This window comes from Neomonachus schauinslandi, chromosome 1 (genome assembly GCF_002201575.2).
Source record: "Neomonachus schauinslandi chromosome 1, ASM220157v2, whole genome shotgun sequence".
In the NCBI taxonomy this organism is placed as follows: domain Eukaryota; kingdom Metazoa; phylum Chordata; class Mammalia; order Carnivora; family Phocidae; genus Neomonachus; species Neomonachus schauinslandi.
The window spans coordinates 205,591,891-205,616,079 of record NC_058403.1 but is presented as its reverse complement, the minus strand read 5'-3'; the positions used below and the strand labels follow the sequence as shown (position 1 = coordinate 205,616,079).

Genomic DNA, 24,189 nt, shown 5'->3' with positions numbered 1-24,189 from the left:
GGAGGAGGAGTGAGAGACAAGGAGGGAGAGGAAGTCGAAAACCAACACAACAAAGTGAAAAGAGAAATGAGAAATGGAGTTTTGTAAGTTTCGGGGTTAAATAGCAGAAGTTTCAAAAATTACTCACAGGCGTCCAGAGGACAGAAATCATAATCGAAACAAAAACGGAAGCCGGGTTAAAGGAAAGCAAAAGGCAGCAGGCAGCCAGCGGGGGGTGTGAGCCGTAAGGACCGCGCTGGCCAGAAACTCAAACGTGATCCACAACCAAAGAGGAAGCAGCTGCGGGGGAGGGGACGGCAGGCGGGCAGGGGGGCTGGGGGGGGCAGAGTGGGGAGCCAGAGTGGCTGGGGGCAGTGCCTACTCCTGCCCGGCTCCCCCAGGGGGCTTGGGGACCCCAATGGTGGGCAGGGGCCGAGGTCACAGTGGGGAGGGAGGACCCTGCCTAGCGTGGCTATTTGGTGTGCCCCCCCAGCCCCCACACCGGTCTCCCAGGGGCTTGGGTCAGGGGCACCCGGTGCCACACCCACCTGCCGGTGCGCCATGTGTTCTCGGCCCTCGCTGGGAGAGCGGGACCAGCGTTGGTCCCGGGCCCGGGCCCGGCCATGGTCAGGCCGCTCCTGGGCATAGCGCTCCTTGTCGGAGGGTGGGGGGTGGTGGTGGTGGTGGTGGTGATGGTGCTGCCGATGCTTCCGGTCCTTGGGCCGGCCCCGCTCCTGGTCTCGCTCCTTAGACGGCAGGTCCCCGGACTGGGTGGTCATGCTCAGGTCTGTCCCCAAGCCTGGGCCGAGTGGTTGGGGTCAGACAAACAGATGACCGTGGAGGGGGTGGGGGATGTGCGCCCAGGAGGCCACCCAGGGGGTCTGTAGGCTCTAGAGAGGGGCCCCTTCCCCTGGACCGCGGAGGTCTAGCAGCAGCTGGCCCAGCTCGGGGCCCCTTGCTCCTGTCCCTTGAGAGTCCTGTTCCTCATCCAGGCCTCTCCTTCCTTTCTCCCTCAATGTTTGCGCTGCTCTGCTTTATCCGCCCCCCCCCCCCAACTCTCCTCTGTCTCCTGGGTCCCACGGGGCAGCCCACCTGTGTCCACGTCTGTGTAGCGGCCCAGGGAGCGCTCAGAGGCTCGGTGGCCGCGGTCCCGGCGCCGCTGATGGTGCCGCTGGTTCTCCTCGGGCGGCACCCTCTCCAGGGAGTAGTCGTCCAGGCGCCGGGCCTTGGGGCCCAGCACGGAGGCTGAGCGCTTCATGGGGCTGGTGTCTGAGATGGTCTGGGGGGGTGGACAGGCCAGCGGGCCAGGGTCAGCGGCCTGCACCAAGTGGTCCCGGTCTGTCCTGCCCCATCAGCCCTCAGTGACCGGGTGTGACCATCTGGGGCAGAGTCCGCGTGGGCCATGGGGCTCGGCTTCTGATCCACCAGGGTCCCAGGACGTCTCTGCTTCCTCCCAGGCCGGGCCCAGGGTCCGGCCAGAGGGCCCTATCCGATCCCCACCCCCAATCCCGCTGCTTCTCAGGACCACCCCTGGGAGGTACCACCCAGCCCTGGGCGTCCAGCCATGGACAGGCAGGTGAGCTGAAGGGGACAGCTTTCCCCATCCAGAGTGCCACGTGGGGGCACAGGGCAGTAGGACCCTGCGCTCACTCCTGCCTACTCTCCTCCTACAGCGGAGGTCAGGCCTCCTATGTGCTTGGGGCGCCCAGTATCCCAGCTCACTGTCCTTCGGCCTAGCTGGGACCGGGCTTTCCTGGTCACCCAAGTCTGGCTCCTATACCAGCCCTTGACGGGTTGCCCTGGCATCTGAGACCCTGGGGGGACCCGCTCCTCTTGGCCTGCAGCCTGGGAGCCTGCACAAGCTGTGCCCACCGGGGTCAGACCCTGGAGAGGGGCCTGGGGTTCTCTGTTGCCAGAAGAGGAGAGGAGGAAGACCACACCCAGTGCTGGACTGGCCGAATGGCCAGTGGCCCTGCAGTTTTAAGGGACATAGGGCTTCGGCACCAGAGGGTCAGGGGTGGGTGAGGGGAACGAGCCTCTGAAAAGGAGTGGGTCAGGCGGTGCAGCAGATCAGGCTTCTTAGAAGGATGGCACCTCCTGGCTTCGGGGGGGGGGGGGGGGGGGGGGGGCTTGGGGGGGAAGATGGGGGAGTGGGGGGGCAGTCCCGCTCCCCCCGGCAGGGCACACAGAGGACACAACATACAAGGATGGGGCTTCATGGGGGAGGGGGGTGCAGTCTGCAAAGAAAGGGTGGGGTCCAAGGGGTGGAGAGATGACAGGACTCCCACGAGGGGGGGGGGGCGGGAAGAGGGGGCCGGAGCCCAGCTGGGAGGCCGGCGGCGCGGTACATACACTGAGGTTATTCCCACGTGGCCGGCCCCTTCTCCTCTGTCACAGCCCCATGGGATGGTGCACACAGAAAAACAGAAAGAAGAAAATAAATATAAAAGCCAAGAGGGAGAGTGAGAGGTGGTACATGGAGATGCCAGGGTTGGGGAGAGGAACCTGGGCAGTGGAGGGGGAGAGCAAGGGAGGCAGGGAAAGAGGCTAAAGTCCCTGGTGCGTAGGTGACCCCAGGCCCGGCTGGCCAGCCTCCCAAGGGCACAGAGGAGACAGACAGGAGACACCACAGACAGACAGATGGCAGAGGCACGAGACCGACAGATGGGATGGCGTGGCCACAGGCCCCTGGCCCTGGGCTCTGCCTCATGCAATGCGCCCCAGCCCTGGCTCCGGCTGACACTCAAAGCTTGGGGAGGGGGTGGCCATCAGCCAGCTTGTCTGGACTCTCTCTTGGGGCCCAACAACTTCGTCCTGGGGGTGGACGGGGGGGGGGGCGGCGCTGACAGCCACATGCAGCTAGGTGCCCCCCAACCCAAGTTCTCCGCAGCCAGAGGCCAGGTCCCTGAGCCACCGTGGCCCAGCCAGGCACAGCACAGCCTTCACCCCCCGTGCAGACGCCCCGGCACAGCACACGGGAAGCCCGCCCCAGCCAGACATGCCACCCTGCCTCTCAGGCTGGGCGGGCAGCCAGCCATGCTTCTGGCTTCTGGTCCCTCTGTCCCCGCGAGCCTGGGGCAGTGGGATCCCGTGCCCTCCCCCCCCACTAACCAAGTGGGTGCTGCAGCTCAGCCACACACAGGCACACGCCTCTGTCCCTCCCCAGCGGCCCCCACAAAGACCAGACGGGAAATACAAACCCCAGCTGCCCCCAGGCCCACCCCAGACTCTGCTACCAGGTCCTAGGACCTGCCAAATTCCCGATAGCAGAACTGTGTGCATGCGTGTGCGTTCGCGTATGCAGTACGAGCACATACGTCCGTGTAGTGCGTGTGTGTGTGCATGTGCGTGCATGCATGTGTGTGTGTTCTTGATTGCAGCTCACCGGGCCCTGACACATCACCTCCCCCCCACACCCCCACGTGTCCTCCACATCCTCTTGCCTTGGCATCTCCAAACCGGGTAGATGGAAAGCACTTGGCAGGGACGACTGTATCCTGCCCCAGGGGAGCCCCTGCCCCTCTCTGCCTGCCATCAGGGAGAAGGTAAGAGGGCCAGGCCTTCCGGGCACTCCAGTGTGGGCCTGCCCCCTGCTGCTGAGGCTGCAGGTGGCCCCACCCCAGCAGGGGTCACAGAGGAAAGAGATGCCCTGGGCTGCGTGTTGGAGCCCAGGGGCCTGAGTTCAGCCCCAGGGGGGTGGCTGAAAGCCCTCACCTGGTTCTCCGCGGGGAGGCGGGGCATGGAGGCAGCCCGGGCCTGGCCTTCCGTGGGGAGGTAGTGCTCACTGTCCGAGTAGCCATCTCGGCCCATCTCTCGCAACTCCACAGACTGCGGGGGCAGAGGGCAGGGCCAGGTGAGTCCTGTGGCCTGTCGGGCCCCAGGGGTGCCCTGGTGTGGGTGCGGCTGCGGCTGTGGGGCCACATCCTTCCCTCCTGTACTGCTTGTGCCTGGGAGTTGGGAGGCGGTGGGGGGGCGGGGGGGACAGAGGCACCTGGGAGTTGGGCTGGCTGTTGGGCATGTCGGTGGGAGGTCCCCGCTCTGGGCTCCATGTTCCTGTCTTCTGGAACATCTCCTGGGCTCGCTGGGTCACCCAGGACGGGCTCTCCTTGATACCACTTTCATGAGCCATCCTGTGTTGGGGGACAGAGGGCAGGGTGGCCATGGGCGCTCCAGGGGTGTCCGCACCGGGGAATGGTGCCCCTGCCCTTCCATCCCCACCTCCTTGCCAGAGCCACACTCACAGGCTTCCACCTGGGTCCAGCTGGGAGGAGGGGAGGGCGTTCTGGCCGGGCCCCCCCTCCTGTGTTGGAGACGGGGGCTCCATGCGCTGGAACATGAGTGGTGTCCGGTTCTGGAGAGGCAGAGAGCAATGTGCGGGCACGGGGTAGAGAGGCACAGGGAGTAGGTTGGGGAGGGTGTTCAAGGCTCAGGGTCTGGCCAAAGCTGCAGCTAAGAGACAGCCGGGAGGTTGTGCAGACGATGCTCAACACTCCCCCCGCCCCCTCAGCCCCCCAGCCCAAGTCATTCTTGACACCCCCGACACACACACACACACACACACACACACACACACACACGCTCTCACACTCAGGTCCGATCCATCAGCCAGTCCATTAGACTCCTCCTTGCAAGTCCATGCAGAATAGGATCACTTCTCACCCGGGTCTGGCCCCACGGCCTCACCTGGACCAGGCCATTCGCCTCCTCCCAGGTCTCCCTGCTCCAGCCCTTACCTGCCATGGCCACCAGAGGGCGCCAGCGATCACCTGAGTGTGGTCACTTCCCTCCTCTAAGAGGAGCTGCCCTGGTTCCCATCTGACCCAGAGCAAAAGTCAAAATTCTCCCCAGGGCCCCCAAGGCTCTACACAGTCTGCCCTGTCACCTCCCCACCCTCATCTCCATTCTTTTTTTTGAACCCACCACCCTGAGTGCAAGACCTGAGCTGAGATTGTGAGTCAGGCGCTTTACAACTGAGCCGCCCAGGCGCCCCCTTCCCACCACTCCTGCTCACTGTGTTCCGCTATATTGGCCCTATCGCTGTTCTCCAAGCTCAAAGTCCTGCCACAGGGCCTCTGCGCTGGCTGTTCCCTCCGCCTGGAGTGCTCTTCCCTCAGATATCTACGTGGCTCACTCCCTTTCCTTTTCTTTCAGGTCTCTGCTCCACATCACCTCCTCAGGGAGGCCTCCCTGATCACCTGTTTGAAACTGCATCCATCTCCCCCAGCACTCCTTCTCACGGCATTTACTGTTTCCTGCCATGTTCGTCATTTATTGTGGTTGGCATTTCCCCAACTGCAGTGTCCGCTCCGCAGGGATGCTGGTCTGTTTTGCTCACAGCTGCACCCCCAGGGCTGAGAACAGCGCCTGGCACACAGTAGGTGCCCAATAAGTGTTGGCGGAACAGATGAATTCATCCAGGCCGCCTCCTCGGTGCGGCCCTGCTTTCCGGTGACCTGTCCTGGGTCCTGGCCACACCCTGCTGCTCTGGTTTGTCACTGTGGGGCCCGCAGGGCAAAGGGCACCAGAGAGGAGGGCGCCAGGGCCCAGGGCCGTACCTGCTCCTCGCGCAGGGCCTGCAGCTTCTTGGCCTTGCTCTGCCGGTAGTACTCCATAATCATCATGGCTGCATAGATCTTGCCCACGGTCAGGTCTGTGGCTGGGGGCACAGGGCAAGCTCCCCGTGGGCGGGGGCCCTGTATGCACCAGCCTCGGCCCTGCACCCGCCTCCTCTCCCCCCGCCCCCTCCCATCCTGGTGGGGCAGAGCCCAGGGCCCGGCTAGGCGCGGCTCTTACACTTGTGAGGGGTGACCAGCAGGTCCAGCGTCTTCTGGGACAGGTTGGGCCAGATGGCCATCATCTCTTTCCTCAGCTCCGCGTCCATCTGCTGCTTGTCGGCTCCGCCTGCAACGTGGGCACAGAGAGGCCCTCCCTGACTGCCTGCCTGGGTGTCGGCCTCCGGGGCAGATGCAAAGCCAGCAGCTCCTGCCAACTCAGGCCCTGGAGTCCTGCTTCCCATGGGTCACCAGTTCCCTGTGGGCCTGTCCCAGACGAGGAATGACCATGTGGGCTCTGGTCCGTGGCGGGGCCAGGGCCGTGGAGTGGCTGCAGGGTGGCTGGGGGTGGGGGGGATGTCAGCATCAGGAGGAGCTAGATGGCGCAGGTCCCAACCTGCGTGGCTCAGGTATTAGTCTACCACTGTGTGCCTCAGTTTTCCCATCTGCAGAATGGGACAACAGCAGTAGGACCCACCTCACCGAATGTTTTGAAGATCAAAGCAGTTAATATGTGTGTAGCCTTAGGACGGTGTCTGCCGTAAGATTACTACAACAGCAGCCCAGGGGTTTGAGGGGGGCCCGGGGTGAGCCTCGGAGAGGCTGGGCTGTCCCAGAGCAGTCCTGATAGGGGAGGTTTCTTCCTCAACCAAGTCTCCCCTCCCATGGACGTGACCTCCAGCCACTGCTGATCCTTGGTCCCTCACCCCGGCCACGGTGGTCATTAAGGCTCTTTGCCAGCGATTTCCTGGTCCCTCGTGCCTGACTGCACGGGAGCCTGACTCTTCCTGTCCCTGGGCTTGGCCAGAGGCCATGTGACGAGTTCTTGCCAATGAAGCGTGAGCGCACTGAGCCGCCACTTCGGGGCCAGGGCGTTTAGTGGCCAGTGAGGGACACTCCTGCGTTCTTTTTCCAAAACTCTGTCGTGATGGCTGGTGAACAGAGGCCCCTGCTGACCCAGGAAGGACACAGAACAGGAGTGGGAAGCAAATCTTAGTCGGTTGGAGACCTCGGGGCTGTTTGTTGCAGGAGCACGTTCTCCTCCATCTTGACCGCTACACCAACTGGGCCCCCACTTCTTCTGTTTCAGACCCTCCAACTCTGGGCACAGGGGCACCTTTCCAAACTTTTACCAGCAGGTATGGAGGGAGAGAGCTAGAACAAGGGCCAGAAGGCCCCCGGTTGGGCCAAATATTAACCCTGTAGTTGCTGGACTGTGTTGGGGGGTGTCCAGGAGAGTGGCTGCCAGCCAGCAGAGAAGAGTTTCAGTGTTTTAGCAGCCATCCCCTGGGGCCTGCCGGCTGAGGAGCTGCTCCTAGCCCAGACGTCTGCCAGGCACTCTCTGGAGCTTTCGCTCATCTTCGCCCATGTGACTCTGGTAAAGCTCAGAACCCGTTCTGGAGTGAGAGTATCGAGGCCACGCGGGACTGACCTGCCTGGACTAGGACAGGTGCCTCTGCTCAGGGCTCCGTGTCCGCCCCCGCCCCACCTCCACCACCAGGAGGCGCTGGTGGCCGTTCAAGTCAATCCTGCGCTTCCCTGCTCCGAGCCCTCCGCGCTCTGCTGTTCCCCTGGCTCTTGTGATTGCCCAAGTCCTCACCCTGACCCCACAGTTCTTCTACTTCCTCCCTTGCTCACTCTGTTCCAGACACACCGAGCTCGCTGTTCCTCAAACACGCCAGGCATGGTCCTGCCTCAGGGCCTTTGCTCAGGCTATTTCCTTTGCCAGGATCGTTCTTTCTACGAATGTCCACGTGACTCCCTTCCTCACCTCCTTCAGGTCCCTGCCCAAACCCAAACGGGTCTTCTAGCTGGCCTCCCTCCCTGAAACAGCCCTCCCCCATCCTCTTGGATGCCCTTCTCCGCTTTATTTTCTCTTCTTCCTACAAATCACCTCATGATGTTGTTCCCCATCTCACCCACTAGAGGGCGAACTCCCCACCGCTGGTGATGCAGGGGGCTGTGGTCACTTGGGCCAAGCTGCATGGGGGTGGGGCTGATTCGTGGGTCAGGACTCAGGTTGGGAGTTCAGGACTATCATGGGAGACCCTTGGGAAAATCCCCTGTGTAGTTAAACTCTTAAGATCCTTGACGCTAACCTATAGTTTTTCTTTCCTTACGGGAAGCTGCTGGAATTAACAGCTCTGTCCGATGGCCACTGTAGCTAAGTGAGGTGCCTGAGGGCTGTGTGGCTCCTTCTCAGAGACCCAGGAAGGGAAAAAAGAGAACATGACATTTCCTGTTAAAAGTCATTTTCTCCTTCCAGCTTATATGTTTCCTGTCCCTCGTGAAGAAAAGGAACACACCTGTCATCGAGGACTGAATTGTGTCTCCCCCCCCAAATTCCTGTTGGAGCCCTAAGCTCCATTGTTACTGCATTTGCAGGTAGGGCCTCTAAGGAGGTAATTAAAGTTACATGAGGTCATAAGGGTGGTCCCTGATCCCAGAGGCCTGGTGTCCCTATAAGAGAGAGGCACCAGGCCATGTGAGGACACAGCAAGAAGGTGGCGACCTACAAGCCGAGGAGAAGGCCTCACCAGGAACCAACCCCACTGGCACCTTGATCTTGGACCTCCAGCCTCCAGAACCGTGAGAAAATAAATTGTTTAAGCCGCCCCATCTCTGGTATTTTGTTACGACAGCCTGAGCAGACTGCTGCGCCTGTTCTTGGCATGTGAGTTAGGTAAGGGAGTCTGGGCAGGGTTTCTCAACCTAGGTAGCACCGTGGACACCTGGGGAGGGATCATTCTTGGTTTGGGGGTCGTCCCATGCACTGTAGGGTGGCGAGCAGCCTCCCTGGCCTCCATGTTCTAGGTACCAGTGGCACCTCCTTCCCCAAGTCCTGACAACCAAACCATCCCCAGACATTGCCAAGTGTCCCCTGGGGGACAGAACTGTCCCTTGGTTGAGAACCACCACCTCCGACTGTTTTCTGCTTCAATTCATTGGGGAGTCTCCCATTTGGGATTGTCATTCACATTTAAACAAAGGGAGAACCCTTCGGGGATTTCAAGGTGGCCTCCTGCTGGGGTCCTGGGGCTCCCTCCAGGCTGAAGTTCAGGCTTATTCCTCCTCCACGTACAGAGTTATTAACACCTGGGGGTTGGGTGGGGCAGGACCAGGAGGTCCTCCAGGACGCAGGCAACAGTCACCCACAAACCAGTTGTGTCCCAGGGTTTATCATCCCGGGGTCCTCCCCTCCCGCCTCCCAATCTGCATGACGCTGGGCTCAGAGTCTGTCCCTGCAAGACATTTGGCAGCATCCCTGGCCCCTACACCCCAGATGCCACTGACACAGATGTGACAACCTCCCAGATGGGACAACCAAAAATGTCTCCAGACTGCCGATGACCCCTGGGGGCAGGACTGCCCCCTGCTGACCTAGGGTTTGCCCCTCCCCCCACCTGAATTCCCAGCCCCCACCCCCCAGCTCTATCTTTTCCACTGCATGCCTCACCTTCCAACACGTTACATACTCCACGTATTTATCATGCTTATTGTTTGTTGCCTGTTTGCCTGAGCCCCATGTGTCTTTCAGGGCTGTGTCCCACATACCAACGACAGGGCTGGGCGCACAGCAGGCACTCAATGAACGTTCTCATTCAGTGAGCCATGGCCAACATGGCCAGCAGTTTTGGGTGGATAGCAACATGCCAGGAGGTCACCCTCTCTGGTGCATGCGGGGCAAAGCCATTTAGCTCCCACGAGGCCCATCCGAGAACCTTCCAGGATCTGGCAGATCCCGGCTGCAGAGAGGGTCTGGTCTTCGTGGGGGGTTAAAGGGCAGGAGAGTGGCCTTTCAGCTGGTCAGCCATGTGGAGTCCAGAATGAGGCTCCGGGCTGGCCCTGGGTGGTGTTGGCCCGGACGGTGGCCCTTTCTAAGACAATGGCGGAGGCATTCCTGTTTGGGGAAGCTGAGGTCCCCCCACAACCACTGGCATGTCAGGGCTGAGGACCACGTGGGCACGGGGGATACCAGGCAGGTGCAGAGATGTCTGGTACTAGTTGGCTCTGGGTTTATCTTTTCTCCATGCAGCCCCCACCCCACCTGTCCGGGCTGGTAGCACACAGTGGCTCCGTGTTTCTACAGCTCTCGTGTGCTCTCCGCGGAAGTCTGAGTGGGTTTGGATCTGCTAATTGGGTTTCTGTCTGTTCAGGTGGGTGGTTGGCTCTGCCCTCAAAGCCCGGCCAGGGGGAGCAGGAGGGCAGGGGGGCAATGAAGGGACACAGACTGAGTCCCTTGGAGGGAGAATTGAGGGGTTCAGACACGACATCCAGGAAAAAGAGAAACATGAAGAGAGAAGGATTTTCCCCAAAGATGAGATTCTCCTGGGTGTGGAGAACAGAGGGGTGGGGAGGAGGGACAGACAGACAGAGGAGGGAGAGGGACAGACTGAGAGGGGACACAGAGGTGAGCAGAGGGACCTGCCCTCTCTCTCCCAAGTATCTAGCTAAGAATGGCCTCCCAATTTTTGGAGGATCTGAATGTGACTGAGGTTAATCCATTCTCCCATGCTGCCCTCTGCCTGCTGGAAAGGAGCTAAGTATGTTTAGAGGTAAATTGAGCAGTTGGACAAAAAAAAGTGTTATACTTTTAGCCCGCCTGAGACTCAAGTCAGCTAAAAAGGTTGTGATTGTCATCACTGTTGTAACTGTTGTCCCCAAGCACTCAGCGGACCTTCCTTAACCCCAGAGGCTGGCTCAGCTGTTCCCCGTGGAGCTCTGGGAGGGCCTGGTGCCTTCGCCAAGGTCAGGACGAGGAGAGGTCCCTGGCTCAGAGACGCCGGGGGCATGACCCTCCAGGAACTGAGTAGCGTCTGGAGTATCAGTGACAATAACAACAGCCAAACTCAGGCACATCCCCAGGAGCCTTTGAAATCCTCACATGGGTAATCTGGGGGGGTGTCGTGGAGACTGGCCTGACTGGGGTCCCACAGAAGGTAAAGGACCACTCAGCATTCCGAGAAAGAAAGGACTGCTCCCTGACTGGCTCCTGGGAAGTCACCTCTAAGTCCTTAGAGTGTCCTGCGTGATGAAAGTGTCTTGGTTTATCTGAGGGCCTTGGGCACACAAGATAGTTTATCCCAACAATGGGATTTATGGTGGGGGCCCTGGGCCGTGTGACCCACCATAGTGGGTCCACACACCAGAGTGTGACCTCTGGAGGGGCCAGAGTCTGAGTAACTAAGGTCCGCCAGGCCTCCACGGCCAACCCCCAATGCACACTCTGGTCACCAAAGCGTGGGTGGGCTTCCGTGGTTGGCCACACTTCATCTGGGTTGTCACACCCTGTTGCTGAGGGCATCAGTGCTGCCCACGTGACTCACCTGGGAGGAGACACCTGGAAGTCTGTGCCTGGTCTCCCCTGGGCCCCGACCCCTGTGCCTCTGCTTTGCAGATTGTAACCAGTATCCTTCTGTTGTAATAAACCGTAACTGTGAGTCCAACAGGGCCTCTTGGTTCTGAGTCTTTCTAGGGAATCACTGAATCTGATTCTTGGGTTCCCTCAGGACCCCTGAACAAGTCTCCAGAGAGAAACAGCAGCTGGGTCACAAAGGCATCGCAGACCAAGAGTGGGTGCCTGTTAGACCCATTTTATAGGTACGGGAAGCATGGCAGGCAGAATTCTAAAGCTGCCCCTGCCTCTTGCCCCACCCCCACCCCAGGTTCTGGTTATTCGATCAAATGCTACTCTAGGGACTGCCGGGAAAGGCTTTTGCAAATGTAATTTAAAGTCCCACGTCAGCTGTAAGATACAGGGCTTATCTGGGTGGGCCTGACCTAATCAGGTGAGCCCTTGCAAAGCTGAGTTTTCTCCAGCTTGTGGCAGGAGAGGTCAGACAGTTTTGGAGTACAAAAAAGATGAGATGCATCCCTGGGAGCTAAGTGCAACCTCTGGCTGAACCCCAGCAATGAAGCAGGCCCTTAGTCCTACACCCACAAGTGACTGAATTCTGCCCACACCTGACTGAGCCTGAAAGTACATTTCCCCCAGAGCTTCCAGAGAAGAGCCCAGCCTGGTGAACAGCTTGATTTTGGCCTTGTGGGACCGTGGAGAGCCCAGCTGAGCTCACCTAGACTTCTGACTGACTGGACTAAAAGCTACTCAGTGGGTGTTTTAAGCTGTTACGTTTGTGGTCATTTGTTACATGGCCTAGCTAGCTAATATGTGGACTGAGGCTTGGAGAGTGTGAGATCACCTGCCCAGGTTTACAGCGAGGACAGGGCAGGGCAGGTGGGCAAGATGAGCCCACAGAACATAACTCTTTTGCTTGATTATAAGAAATCTGCTGCCTGCCCTTCTGCTTCCTCCCCTCCCTGGGCTGGGACCTAGACGAGCTTCGACCACAATGATGAAGAAACAGTCTTGGGAGCGCAGAGCCACAAACAGCCAGAACCTGGGCCCGGATTTCTGCCGTGCACTGAGCTGCCTGGCAGGCCTGAGCCGCTCACCTCTGACTTACTGCATGAGGAAGAATTTCCAGGCTGTGCTGGACAAGGGCCTGATCCCCGCCCCCCACTTCTGCTCTCCCCTGAGCCATACCTTAGCTCTTTCTGATTCTCTCTTGCTATTGTAGGGGGCTCCTTCTGCTCTCTGAACCTTCACCTGCCCGTTTCCTGGCTATGTCTGTCCTCAACCTACTCCCCTCTGCAGGGCACTGTTCCAGTGGAAGCTGCTGACTTCCCTCCTGGAAAACCTTCCACCTCCCCAGCAACTTCTGGCCTTGCCTCCTCCTTGCCCTCTTCCCCTCGGGATCCTGGAAGGAATGCAGGTCCCTGATGTTCCGTCTTCCTTCCTCTTGACCTCCTGGTGGCTTCAGCTGGTAGAGCCCTGACCTCTCTCTTTAGCCACCCCCCCCCGATTTCCAGCCCAGTGCTGGACGATGCGCTCAGCCTTCTGTCAGCCCCCTTGCCCCCCGATGACCCGCGTACACCTCTCTCTCTGCCCTGCTGTCCCATCGGCTGCCAAGTCACATCGGGTCTACTGTCAGGCCTCCAAACCCCATTCCAGGTGGTGGGGGGGGCCTGACCCCTCCCCCAGAGCTGCCTGTCACAAAATCCACCGTCACTCTTAGTCCTTGTCTTCCTTGGCTGCTGGGCGGTGCCTGACATGCTGGAGACATTCTCCAGAAGCCCACACCACCCTGGCCTTCACTCACCTCCCTGGTTGCCCCTTCTCTGTCGCCTCTAACCCTGCGGTGGCCCCGGGCTGTCTTGGCGGGGGGGGGTCTCTCAGCTCACACTCATCTCCTTGGAGAGCTGGTCCATCTCCTGTCAGCGTCTGATGCCTCCTGACTTTTCACCTTCAGCCCAGCCAGGAAAACTCATTCCCTCGCCTCCTTCAGATCCTTCCTGGGGAGGCATCCCCCACTGGACGTATAAGCTGGAGAGTCCCCTGCCTACTGTGTCTCCAGGCCGACACTGACCTCCTGCCCTTCCTTCGCCCCGAACCTACCCCTCCCACCTTTCCCTTGTCTCCGGCAACAACAGCTATGTCCTTCTTGTGGTTAAGCCCCAACCCCTGGGGGTGGACTTGACTCCTCTCTTTCTTTCACCCCCTCCATCAGCCATTGGCTGGGTCAGCTCCCAAGAAATATCCAGAACCGGAACATTCCATATCCAGAGTCTAGTCAGCCGTCCTGCGTTCCCCTGGATTATGTCAGTGGCCTCCACTGTGACCTCCTCCCAGTCCATTCTGCCCTGTGGCCAGAGGGAGCCCGTTCAAACGTGAGTCCGGTCAGGCACCCCCTCGCTCAGAGAGCGAGTCGGTTCAACACAGCGGTGGATAGCCTCCTACCTCAGGGCCTTTGTACCTGCTGGTCTCTCTGCCTGGAGCACTTTCTCCCCAGGGGTCCATGTGACTCCTTCAGACCCTCCCCGGGGAAGCCCCTCCCACTGCAAGCGGAAGCCCCCGCGCCCCGACACTGAGAGCAGTGCCCGGCGCATAGGAAGCATGCGCGGATGTTTGCCGAGTGAGCGGGTGGCTGGGAGGAAGATCAGGACCCGGCAGCCGCGCCCCTGGTTTCTGGTGGCAAGTGGGATCCCTGGCTGCCCACGGCTCTCCCCTCCCAGGCCCCAATTTCATCCTGTCCTACCTCTCTGTTCCGGTCCCTGCCCTTACCCTTGGCGATCTTGATGTCCAGGGCTGTGCGGATCAGGGCCATGAGGGTAGAATTGAAGTGGACGGTGTTGTCGTCGGCCACGGGCAGATCCATGCGAAGGAGCCTCTACAGAAAACCCAAGGCGGGGGCAGTCATTGCCAGGCACCCCCTCCCGGTCCCCCGTGCACCAGACCCACACTACCCAGGGAGCCCCAGGAAGAACTCTGAAGGCGGTGGCTAAGGTGCCCCCCACTCACAGGTTACCTGTCCCCTGCGCTCTGTTTACCGATTTCCCTTGGTGGCCTGCGGGGAGAGCTCTGGGGCTCTCCTAGGCCACCAGGCTCTGCCCTCCCCTCTCCCGCACGCTGGACCCCCAGATTTCCCAGGTTGGCCCAGACCCTTCCTTGCCCTGCCCCAGAGTTCTTCTGGACGGCTCCGTGCCATTCCGACCCCAAAGAAGCAGAGCGCAAGGCGGATCGCAGCAGATCATGCAGCAGCCAGGCACAGGGGTCCACGGCCACGGCCGCCGGGGGGGCCGCCAGCTCCCACCTCCACCCGTGGCTCGGCCCAGACCAGACCAGATGGGCACAGACCACGTCATTCCTCTGAGAAGCAGGAGGCAGGCGGCCCCCGCTGACGGGGCGGCCCCTCGCGGACATGCAGCGAGGCCGTGACACACAGAACAGACGGGGGACAGGGGCGCGCATGCAGACGGAATCTCGAGACTCATTCATAGCTCCGTGTAAAGTGTTTCTCAGGGGCATGGCCAGATCTTGGCTCTGTGCGATGGCAGGGGGAAAGGGGGAGGGGGCATTCCCGTGGCCCAGGGAAGAAAAGACTTCCCATGTCCCAAGCAGGGGCTCTGCTCCCCCATGCTTGGTGATGTAGGAGAGGATGCTGGACTGGTGGGCACCAGCCCAGGCTGAGGTGGCAATGGAGATGGGGGTTGAGGGTGAGTTAGGCGCTCACTAGGGGATTCAGACACACGTCAGCAGGAAACACAGAGCTGAAGATGGGGAGAGGGATGGCAAACCCAGAACAGAACACAAGAGAGGGATTGGGGCAGGGCAGGGAGGGAGGTGGTAGGCAGAGAAACGCACACAGACTGGGCTGCTGTGCACAGCTGTGCAGGTTGTGCACTGCACAAAGGGTTCACCGTCTTAGAAATCATGGATTTGTATATTTAAATGACAACTTTCCAGCTGATAACAAAGAAGTTTCTTGTTTTTGCCAGATGGGTGGATTACAACAATTTTCCAACAGATGAAATGTTCTGTGGAAGGGGTGTCCTTTTCAAATTTGCACAAAAGTGCCTTATGGACCCCTGGTGGCCCTGCACAGAGACCAGGAACGGAAGGGGGGTTATGCTCTCTCTCTCTCACACACACACACACACACACGCACACGCACGCACACGCACACATGCACACACACACACACATGCATGCATACGCACACATGCACGTAGACAAGCAGAGACAAGAGAAGGTACAAAAGGAAAGCTAGAGTAAGGACAGGTGCTAGGAGAGGCTTGTCAAAGATGCTGGTGGAACAGCCTCTTCCCAGTCTTGACTGGGAAGGAGGAAGAGGAGGAATGAGGTTGCAGGGGGATGGAAACTCGAGGCAGGAAGGAACGGCATTAACGGAAGGGGAGGGAGGACTCTCACAGACACAGGGTGGGGGCCAAGCTGGATGGGAGAATAGGATGATGGGGCAATTTTCTGGTAGAGGGGGTGGCAATTTTAAAGGTCATCCCTGAACTTCTTGTGGATGAGCTGGAGGGAACAGAGCATCTGTCCTTGGGTGCCAAGGGAGATTCCGGGACAGGGGTCTGGAGGGGTGGCCCAGCCCAGCCGCCTAGCGGCAGGACCCCTGCTCCTTCAGCCAGCATGCACCATCCCCCGGTCGGCCATGGTGCCTGCCCGCCCCAGGCCCCCGCCAAGGCAGCGTGCATGGCCTGCATCAGGGTGCCACGGTCCAGGGGTCCAGCTGCGGCCTGCCTGCCCACTCTGGAACAATGGAGAGGCATGTTGGGGTGTCTGGGGGAGAATGGGTGGCATAGGGGTGGGGGCTTGGAAGCAACTTTTGGGGGGAGGGAGAGGGGGAGGGAGGAGAGGCTCCGGGTACTCCTTGGGAGGTCTCGAATCCCCTAAGGCCCTAGGTCAGAGATCAGCTTCAGGTGTATATGGGGGGGCACTGGACCTGGGGGCACAAGATACAAAAGATGGGGGGCAGGGCCTCGCCTTTTTGGGGTCAAAGCCCACCCCCCCAGCTGCGAGGTACCTGCCCCGGTCTGGGCCTGGGCGTGGGGGCCGCTCTGGGTGGGCAGAAAGGAGGCGAGGTGGCATTTCCTCTGAAGCATGTTTATGTCCAATTTGGTTCCGAGGGGACTGGGGGCTCCCCTCCCCCTCCCCCCCGGCGTATTGGCCATAATGGAGTCTCAAAACACCAAGACACACTCATCAGAAAAGACGGACACAGTGTGCTGCTTAGAGTCAAGGGACGGTCATGATCCATTTACTCGAGGAGGAAAGGGAAAAAAAGAAAAAGAAAAAGAGGAAAAAAAAAGAAGAAGAAGAGTAACTCTGGAAAAAGAGACTCGGCTGGTTGTTCCTGGTCAGCGCTGAAAAATCCCCAGTGCCCGACGCCGGTGGTCGGCAAGGGTAGACTACCTTGTAAGCCACTCTGGCCGGACACTTCTTCCCCAGACCCAGGGGCGGAGACATGTGTCTCAGCATCTGATACATGTCCGGGTAAGGCATGCGGCCCCTGGCAGCACCGAAAACAAAACGGGGTGGGAACGGAGAACCAAAGGAAGGGGTCGGTGGAGGAAGAGGGAGAAACGGAAGAAAAAAACAAAAAAACAAAAAAACAAAAAACCAAACCAAAAAAAAAAAAAAACCAATCAAACCAAAAAAACCATACGAGCCGAAAAAATAGAGAGAGAAAGATGTAGAGAACAATAAAATAGGTGTTTTAAATAAATGGAAAACAGGAGGAAAAAAATGGAAGAAAAGGTCATTAAAAAAAGATTATTTCACTGCTCATGAGCAGGGAGAGAGAGAGAGAAAAGAGAAAAGTCAGATTCAATTTTGACTCTGAGCTATGGTTCTGGTAGGACTTGGAGGAAAGGCGAGGGTCTCATTTTGGAGGGCCTGGCACAACGCTCTGGCTCAGTGTTATTTTAAAAATTGGGTCAAGTTCTCTGGTCTGGCTGAGGCTGGTCTCTGAGGGGGCCTAGACAGGGAGGCGGGGGCCGGGGCTGCGGGAGGAGGGCTGCGGGCTTTGGGAGGCAAAGGGTAGAGGGGGAGAGAGTGGAAGTGATGGGGGGGTCAATGCACAGTTCTGACCCCCCTTGATGTGTCTGATTTGGGGTGCCGTTGAGACCCTGGGATGGGCAGCTTCAGCTAAGAGCAAGCAGAAATGGCTGAAGGGAACAGAGAGGTATGTCCCATGCTTCATCGAGTCTACGTGACTGCATTCTGTTGGCTAAGAATTCTCTAGTTTAATGCAAGAAAGAGAGATGGCTCTGTTTTTTAGATATATATATATATGAAATATATATATTGAAGAACCCCAAGCCACACTCATTCCATGGATGCTAGCAGGTTTTAGTGGAATTCAAACCTTGCAAGCAACCCTATGAGGACATTTCTTGCCTAAGCCGAGAGGGGGAGATATCACGCGCAATAAACTGTACATATCCTTATAATGAATCCGACCACTGAAAGGAGAAGACAGGGGTTAGTGGAGGCAGGGGTCAGGCTGCGCTCACGGGCTGGCTCCCCGCGCACGCAGCAAGGTCATGACGCCAGGGGCTGGGGACCCCTGGCTTTGAAGGGCTGGGGGAGACTCAGGGATGAGGGAAGGTCCCTGAGCTGTTCCCAGACAGACTGGGGGCAGAGGGTCTCGGTGGGGGTGTGGGAAAGCTCTGGGCTGGGGGGTGGGGGGGCCCTCCCAGGGCCCAGGGCTCTCTCTGTATCTCCCTTCTCCACAATCTACATGGACTACACTGTGGGGAGGGGGAGCTCGAGGAATAGAGGATAGGGGGACAGCATCCAACTGCTATGACCTAAAATCAAAAGAGGAAGAGTTAGGAACCAGCCAAAAGTCAAGCTCCCAGACCCATGGCTCACCCCAGCCTCTCAGTCTCGTGGAGGACTTGTCTGGGGCTGCGGGAACAGCAGAGATGGACTCCACCCCGCCTTTCTCCTGAGGCCTCCCTTCCAGCACCCAGGCTGCCAAGGGCCCCCATTAATGCTTTCCCAGGCCCCAAGCCCAGCTCGAACTAGCCTCTTCAGTTAGTAGTTGGTGGGCGCCAAGATTTGGGATGGCTCCTCTGAGCAGCTTCATGCTGCTCCCCACGTGCACAGGGTGGAGAACGACCCTCTGGAACCACCACCTGTCAGTCCGTCAGGAGCACTCTGGTGCCCAAGGGTAGAAGAGCTCGCTCCCTTTGCGACCGTGACAATGCAAGAAACCCTGAGGCTCTGTGTCTTCGGCCCTGGTCTCCTTCGATCACTGTCCAGCACCACTCTGATCTCACGGCCAATCTCATCTGCCAAGGGAGCTAGGCCGGCCCTGTTCCTATTGCTCCCAGGACAGCAGAGGCTGAGGGGCCTCTGGCTTCCTCCCCGGGGTCTGGTTAGCTTGTCCTCGCCATCCAGAGGCCTCTCAGTGAGGGGGACACAAAATCCTCAATGCTTGATTCCTTTCCTCATCGCCCAGAAAGCCCGGGTCTTGGGCAGGTGGTCCCCAACCATTTCACCTGTAGTGTGTGAGGGCGCTGATTCTCATCTTTTTCCTCCAGGTTGACCACTCGGAGATTCCCAGCTAGCGGGACCCAATGCCCCAAAGCCTGGGGCCTGACCTAGCCTCGTGGGCTCTAGTGCCAGAGAAGGGTGGGCAATGTGGCTGGAAGGTGCGGATGACTCCTTACCATGCTGCGGGGTCGTACTCGGCCCAGACACGCACGTACTCATCCAGGTGGTGGGGACCCAGGATGGAGGAATCTCGGGTGAGGTACTCAAAGTTGTCCATGATGACGGCGACAAAGAGGTTCAGCATCTGTGGAGACCCCGGGGGGCCGAGAGGGAGTGGGGGAGAGCGAGACATACCCAAACACACATACACGGAGGCCCAGAGAGAGAGGGAGGGAGAGGTGAGATGGGGAAAGGGAGACAGAGAAAGAAAAAGATGGGGGGATGGGGAAGAGAGACACACACTCACACAAGGAGCCCCAAAAACATGCCGAAATGGAGATGGGACAGAGAGACAGAGACAAAGACGGAGACAGAGAAATACAAAAAGACAGAGACCAATAGTGATGGACAGAGACAGAGCAGGAGAGAGAGGGGGGAGAGGCTACATGAAATGGGGGCCAAGCCCAAGGGACCGCCATGACCCAAATCTCCCCACACCAGCCCCCCAACGAGGCCAAAGTCAGTGCTCCATGTGGGTTGTATTCCCAGCCCCAGCACAAAGTAAGCAATCGGCAACTATTTCCTGGATGGAATGATGGACGGACGGACAGATGAATTAATTTTCTTGCCCTCATCTACCCTGGTAACACCTTTTCATGTGTTCTTCTAGCCCTCGGTACACAGGGAGCTTGCATCATTTTGCCTCCAAGCCTTTGCAAATGTTCCTCCCTTACTGAACATTGTGATTTGTCTCCCCCTGGGTAGCAGCATCCGGGGAACCCTCCTCCTTCCCACGTAACAGGCTGTAGCTGGGTGTGGCCGACCCCTACTTTCTGGCTTCCCAGGCAGCGGTCGTACAACCGAAGGCTGTGATTGGTTAAGGGGGGCACACAACCACAGGAAACCATCACTGTCTGCAAGTGTCCTGGGGCCGCAGACAGCCATGGTGCCAGGGGCAGCGGGGTGGGTTGATCCACCCTCTTTTCCTTTTAATTCCCGCAGCCAGGAATCCTTGGTGACTCCAGGGTTCTCTAGTTCTCTTTCAACCCCATGTAGCCGATCCCTGTATTAAGTCTCCTCTGCTTACAATATCTAGAGAGTTTCTGTTCTTCTGACTTCGCTCTGACTGCTCCAGGAAGAAGAGGGGGGCATAACTAGCATCCTGTGTAACCAGCCGGGCCAGGGGACCAGCTCTCAGCGCCGCTAGTTTTTCTCTCAGTAAAACCCAGCCATTCTCAGATGGGGGAGATTCTGTCCTTCCCCCCCAACCCCGGGGGCACTGTCAATGTCGGGAGGCATGTTTGCTTATCACACCTGAGGTTGGAGGTCAGGGATGCTGCTAAACACACTGCAATGCACAGGACAGCCCCCCTGCCCCCCCACCCCGAGAACGAGCCAGCCCCAAATATCAACAGTGGCAACGTTGAGAATCCCTGGTTAACCTAATCCCCAGCCGGCTCAGAGATGCTCTGGAGGGAGCAAATCTGTGACACAGCCATATTCTAGAGAAACCTCTGCCCCGGAGTGGGAGCCAGGTCAGAGAGGCCTGCCCTCCCCGCTCCGCCCCCCATGTGCACAGACTCACCAGAAATGAGCACAGGAAGATGAAGGAAACGAAGTAAAAATAAGCAAATTCATTGCCACACTCGGCAGTCAGGATGCCAGAGTTCTTATCACATGGCTTCCCGCTGAGGCAGGAAAGCATGATGTTGTGCCAAGCCTCCCCGGTAGCACTTCTGAGGAACGGAGAGGGGACATCATCAGGGACCTGGGCACCCAGCCCTGGACACTAATATCCTTCAAGGATATTAGCACGGGGCTCTGGAGTTGGACTGGCATGAGTTCAAGTTCTAGGTACGCCACCTTTTCTCTCTGGGAACTCAGAGAGGTGATTCTCATCCTTTAGCTGTGCATTAAAGTTCACGGTGGGGGGGGCGGGGCTTTAAACAATGCTGATGCCGAAGTCCCACTCCCGCAGGTTTGCTTTCAGTTGGTCTGGGGTGGGGCCTGGGGATGTAGGTAGGTATGTTTTAAAAGCTCCCGTTCCTCCAGGCAATAATCATCTCTTACTTCCTTCTCCCTAGGTCTCTCTGCTCCAGGCACACTGGGATCTCACTGTCTCCAAACATGTTGGCCATGCTCCTGCCTCAGGGCCTTTGCACTTGCTATACCTTCTGCCTGGCCTGCCCTTCTTCAGATATCCACGTGGTTCCCTCCCTCACCTATTTCTCTCACGTGTCACCTGCCTCCAGGGAGGCGTGACCTACCAGCACTCCATTCCTTTAGATGTTGTTGCTAAATTAAAAAAAATTTTTTTCTCATCCCCAAGTATGCATAACATAAGATTTATCATTTTAGGGGTCCCTGGCTGGCTTAGTCGGTTGAGTGTCTGCCTTCGGCTTGGGTCATGATCCCAGGATCCTGGGATCTAGCTCCGCTCTGGGCTCTCTGCTCAACTGAGAGCTTGCTTCTCCCTTTTCCTCTGACTGCCACTCCACCTGTTTGTGCTCTCTCTCTCTGTCAAATAAATAAATAAAAATCTTAAAAAAAAAGATTGATTATTTTAACTATTTTTAAGGGTAAAGTTCAGTGGCATTCAGTACATTCACAATACTGTGCACCCATCACCACTGTTCACCTCCAGAATCTTTCATCCATCCCAGTCATGCAACCCCTGGCAATCTCTAGTCCACCTTTTCTTCTCTATGGATTTGCCTGTTCTGGGCACCTCATATAAGTGGAATCATACATTATTTGTTCTTTTGTGCCTCCATTTCCCTCTTAACCTTGAATTTTATCCCCTTCCTGCACTCTCCATCATTAGCTTACTGATTGCCTTTCTCCTCCGCAGGAATAGAAGCATCTGGAGGGCACAGAATATCTCTTTCTGCTTTGTTTACAGTACCTTCAGCAATGCCTGGCACACAGTGGGTGCTCAATAAACCTATGATGAATGAATGAAGGAACTCTAATGTGCAGCCAGGATTAAGAATCAAGCCTCAGGTCTATTAGCCTCAACTTCCTCACCTGTCAGATGGGATTGCCAAGAATCCCCACCTCACAGGATGGTCAGGAGGATTCAGTGAAGTAATGCCTGAAAATGCCTTCTATGCCTGGATCCCAGGACATTTAGCTTCTGCCCAGCCAGGGTCCCTGGGGCCCCCACAAACCCATCCCAAGCCTCACTGGAACAGAAGGAAGACAGCACGCCCCCTACAGGAAGAGGAAGGAAAGGACACGCCCCCTACGGGAAGAGGAAGGAGAGGACACGCCCCCTACAGGAAGAGGACACGCCCCCACCAGAAGAGGAGCATGAAAGCACGTGCTCCCGCTCACCTGAAGAGAAGCATGAGGGCCTGGAAGAAAGTGCGAAAGTTATTGTGCTCAGTGATTTGGAACTCATCCTCATCACTGTCCTCATCCTCCACGTCGATGCCGATGTTGCCAAACACCTGGGGAATCGGAGGGTGATGACCAGGGGCAGCCATGCCCCCAGTGGCTTCAGGGAAACTCCACTCAACCATCATGGCTCTCTCTCCAAACTGGGTTCCCCTGACCCACCCCTGCCTCAGGACAGTGGCCTTCCCAGGGAGGGCTCTAGGGACACTAGGGGACTGGCACTCACCTGCATCCCGATGATGGCGTAGATAAAGAAAAGCATGGCAATCAGCAGACAGACATATGGCAGGGCCTGGTGGGAAGGAAGGTAATGAAGGAGAGTGCCAGGGGGGCTTCTTACCCCCACCATTTCCCTCCCTTGTCCCAGCACTCTGCCCCATGGGGCTAGTGGCCCCATGCTGTGCCAGAGTGGTGCCAAGGCTTGGTGGGCCTCTTTGAAGCCATAGTGGCAAGAAGGTATCAGGGGCATTCCCTCTGGAGCTCTCAAGCCACACCAGGGGCAGGCGGTCTAGAGAAGAGCCGTGCAGATCACAGACTCTCAGCAAAGTGCACCACAGAGGCATTTCCACCTGATTTCTACTTTCAGCCAGAGCAGGGGTGGGGGTAAGATCTTCTCAGCCCTAGACTGGCATCAGGGGCTCACCTTGAAGGACTGCACAAAGGTCCAGAGAAGAATTCGGATGGTGTAACCCTGACGGAGGAGTTTGATGAGCCGGGCAGCTCGGAAGAGGCGGAGAAAGCTCAAGTTGATGAAGTTATTCTGGGGAGATGGAGAAAAAAGTGTGACCATCCACCCACCCCCGGGGGCTCAGAGCCGTCACCACTCACAGAGGCCCCTACATGAAGCCAACCAACAGGAAAAGCAAGCCAGACCCCAAATAAGGAGGGAGAGAAAGCACTATTAATGCAATGGTGTGGAGGAAAAACGTCGAAAAAGGAACAAAGTTGGGGGGGGGGAGAGGGTGGAAGGGAGGAAAAGGCAACTCAAAAGCATAAACCCTCCCTGCCAGCCCCACCCACAATGGGGGAAAAGGAAAGAAAAAGGAAGGAAGAGAAAGGAACCGGGTGGGGTAGGGGTGGGGAAGAAATAACAAAAGAACAAGGAAAAGAAAATATATCCGAATCATCCAATCAGGAAAAAAATCGAGATGGTTTTTGTTTCTCCCAACAACCAAATGCACTGAGACGATAGGACACAAGCGGGTCAAGTTGCCGAATCCATCACACGTGTACGATGCACAAACACCAGGGCGGGGTGGGGGTAGCCAGCGCGCTCAGGCCTGGTGGACATGTGCGGGTTCCCAGGGCATGTTACGCTCCAGGCCAGAAATGCATCTGTCGTGGGACTCAACGGGCACCCTGCCCTGCCCTGCCCTGCCGAGCTGCCCACCCGCTCCTGCCCGCCCTGACCTCACCCCACGGCCAAGAGGAGCAGCGGCTTGAGCCAATCGGAGAAGCAGAAGAGCATCTTTTCTTACCCCCTTGGCGAGCGGGAATGGGGAGGACGGGAGGGAGCTGGGGCTGGTCGGCTGCAGGGCGAGTCCTCGCTGCCCGCTGAGTCGGAGAAGATGCATTTGGGGCCCTTTTCCCCCCTCTCAGGGATGGCTTCTCAGCTTCTGGGGCTGGGTGGAGTAGCACGGGACCAGGCCTGCGGGAAGCAGGAAGTACGCAGCGCCCGTGGGTGGGTGAGCTCGCAAGCAGCCCAGGCCCACCTAGGGGCCGGTGCTGGAGGTGGGGCCGTCCCTGCCCCCAGGACCTCCCTGCGTGGACCTTGCCTCTGCTCAAAGACCCCCTGACTAGTCATTGCCTCTACCTCCTCCCGCCCAAGCCAGGAGAACCCCCCCAGGGAAGGGGGGTGGTCAGCTGGGAGGGGAGCCAAGAGAGCAGCAGGAGGTGGGCTCTGGCTGCCCCGGGGGGGGGGGGGGGCTTGCCTGCTGGGGCCTCAGGGTCGCTGCTGGGGGACAGGTGGCTCAAAGTCACAAATGGACCAAATCTGGCTGGTGAAGCTATCTCGTT

The 24,189-nt window shown here is 58.2% G+C and overlaps 1 protein-coding gene across 1 annotated transcript in view; it reads right to left on the bottom strand.

The window, feature by feature from the left end:
- Positions 1-247: 247 nt before the first annotated feature.
- CACNA1A (calcium voltage-gated channel subunit alpha1 A) overlaps positions 248-24,189 on the bottom strand; it is a 208,045-nt gene continuing 184,103 nt past the window's right edge. Inside the window, exons 33-48 of the mRNA XM_044913037.1 lie at positions 22,817-22,933; positions 22,400-22,465; positions 22,111-22,226; positions 20,360-20,510; positions 18,792-18,919; positions 16,525-16,621; positions 13,873-13,978; positions 5,773-5,880; positions 5,535-5,635; positions 4,221-4,330; positions 3,971-4,109; positions 3,694-3,807; positions 2,332-2,367; positions 1,072-1,258; positions 482-778; positions 248-279 (exon numbers count right to left, since the gene is read on the bottom strand). Of these exons, the coding sequence (XP_044768972.1) occupies positions 248-279; positions 482-778; positions 1,072-1,258; positions 2,332-2,367; positions 3,694-3,807; positions 3,971-4,109; positions 4,221-4,330; positions 5,535-5,635; positions 5,773-5,880; positions 13,873-13,978; positions 16,525-16,621; positions 18,792-18,919; positions 20,360-20,510; positions 22,111-22,226; positions 22,400-22,465; positions 22,817-22,933 (1,905 nt within the window). The remainder of the gene's footprint in view (positions 280-481; positions 779-1,071; positions 1,259-2,331; positions 2,368-3,693; positions 3,808-3,970; positions 4,110-4,220; positions 4,331-5,534; positions 5,636-5,772; positions 5,881-13,872; positions 13,979-16,524; positions 16,622-18,791; positions 18,920-20,359; positions 20,511-22,110; positions 22,227-22,399; positions 22,466-22,816; positions 22,934-24,189) is intronic.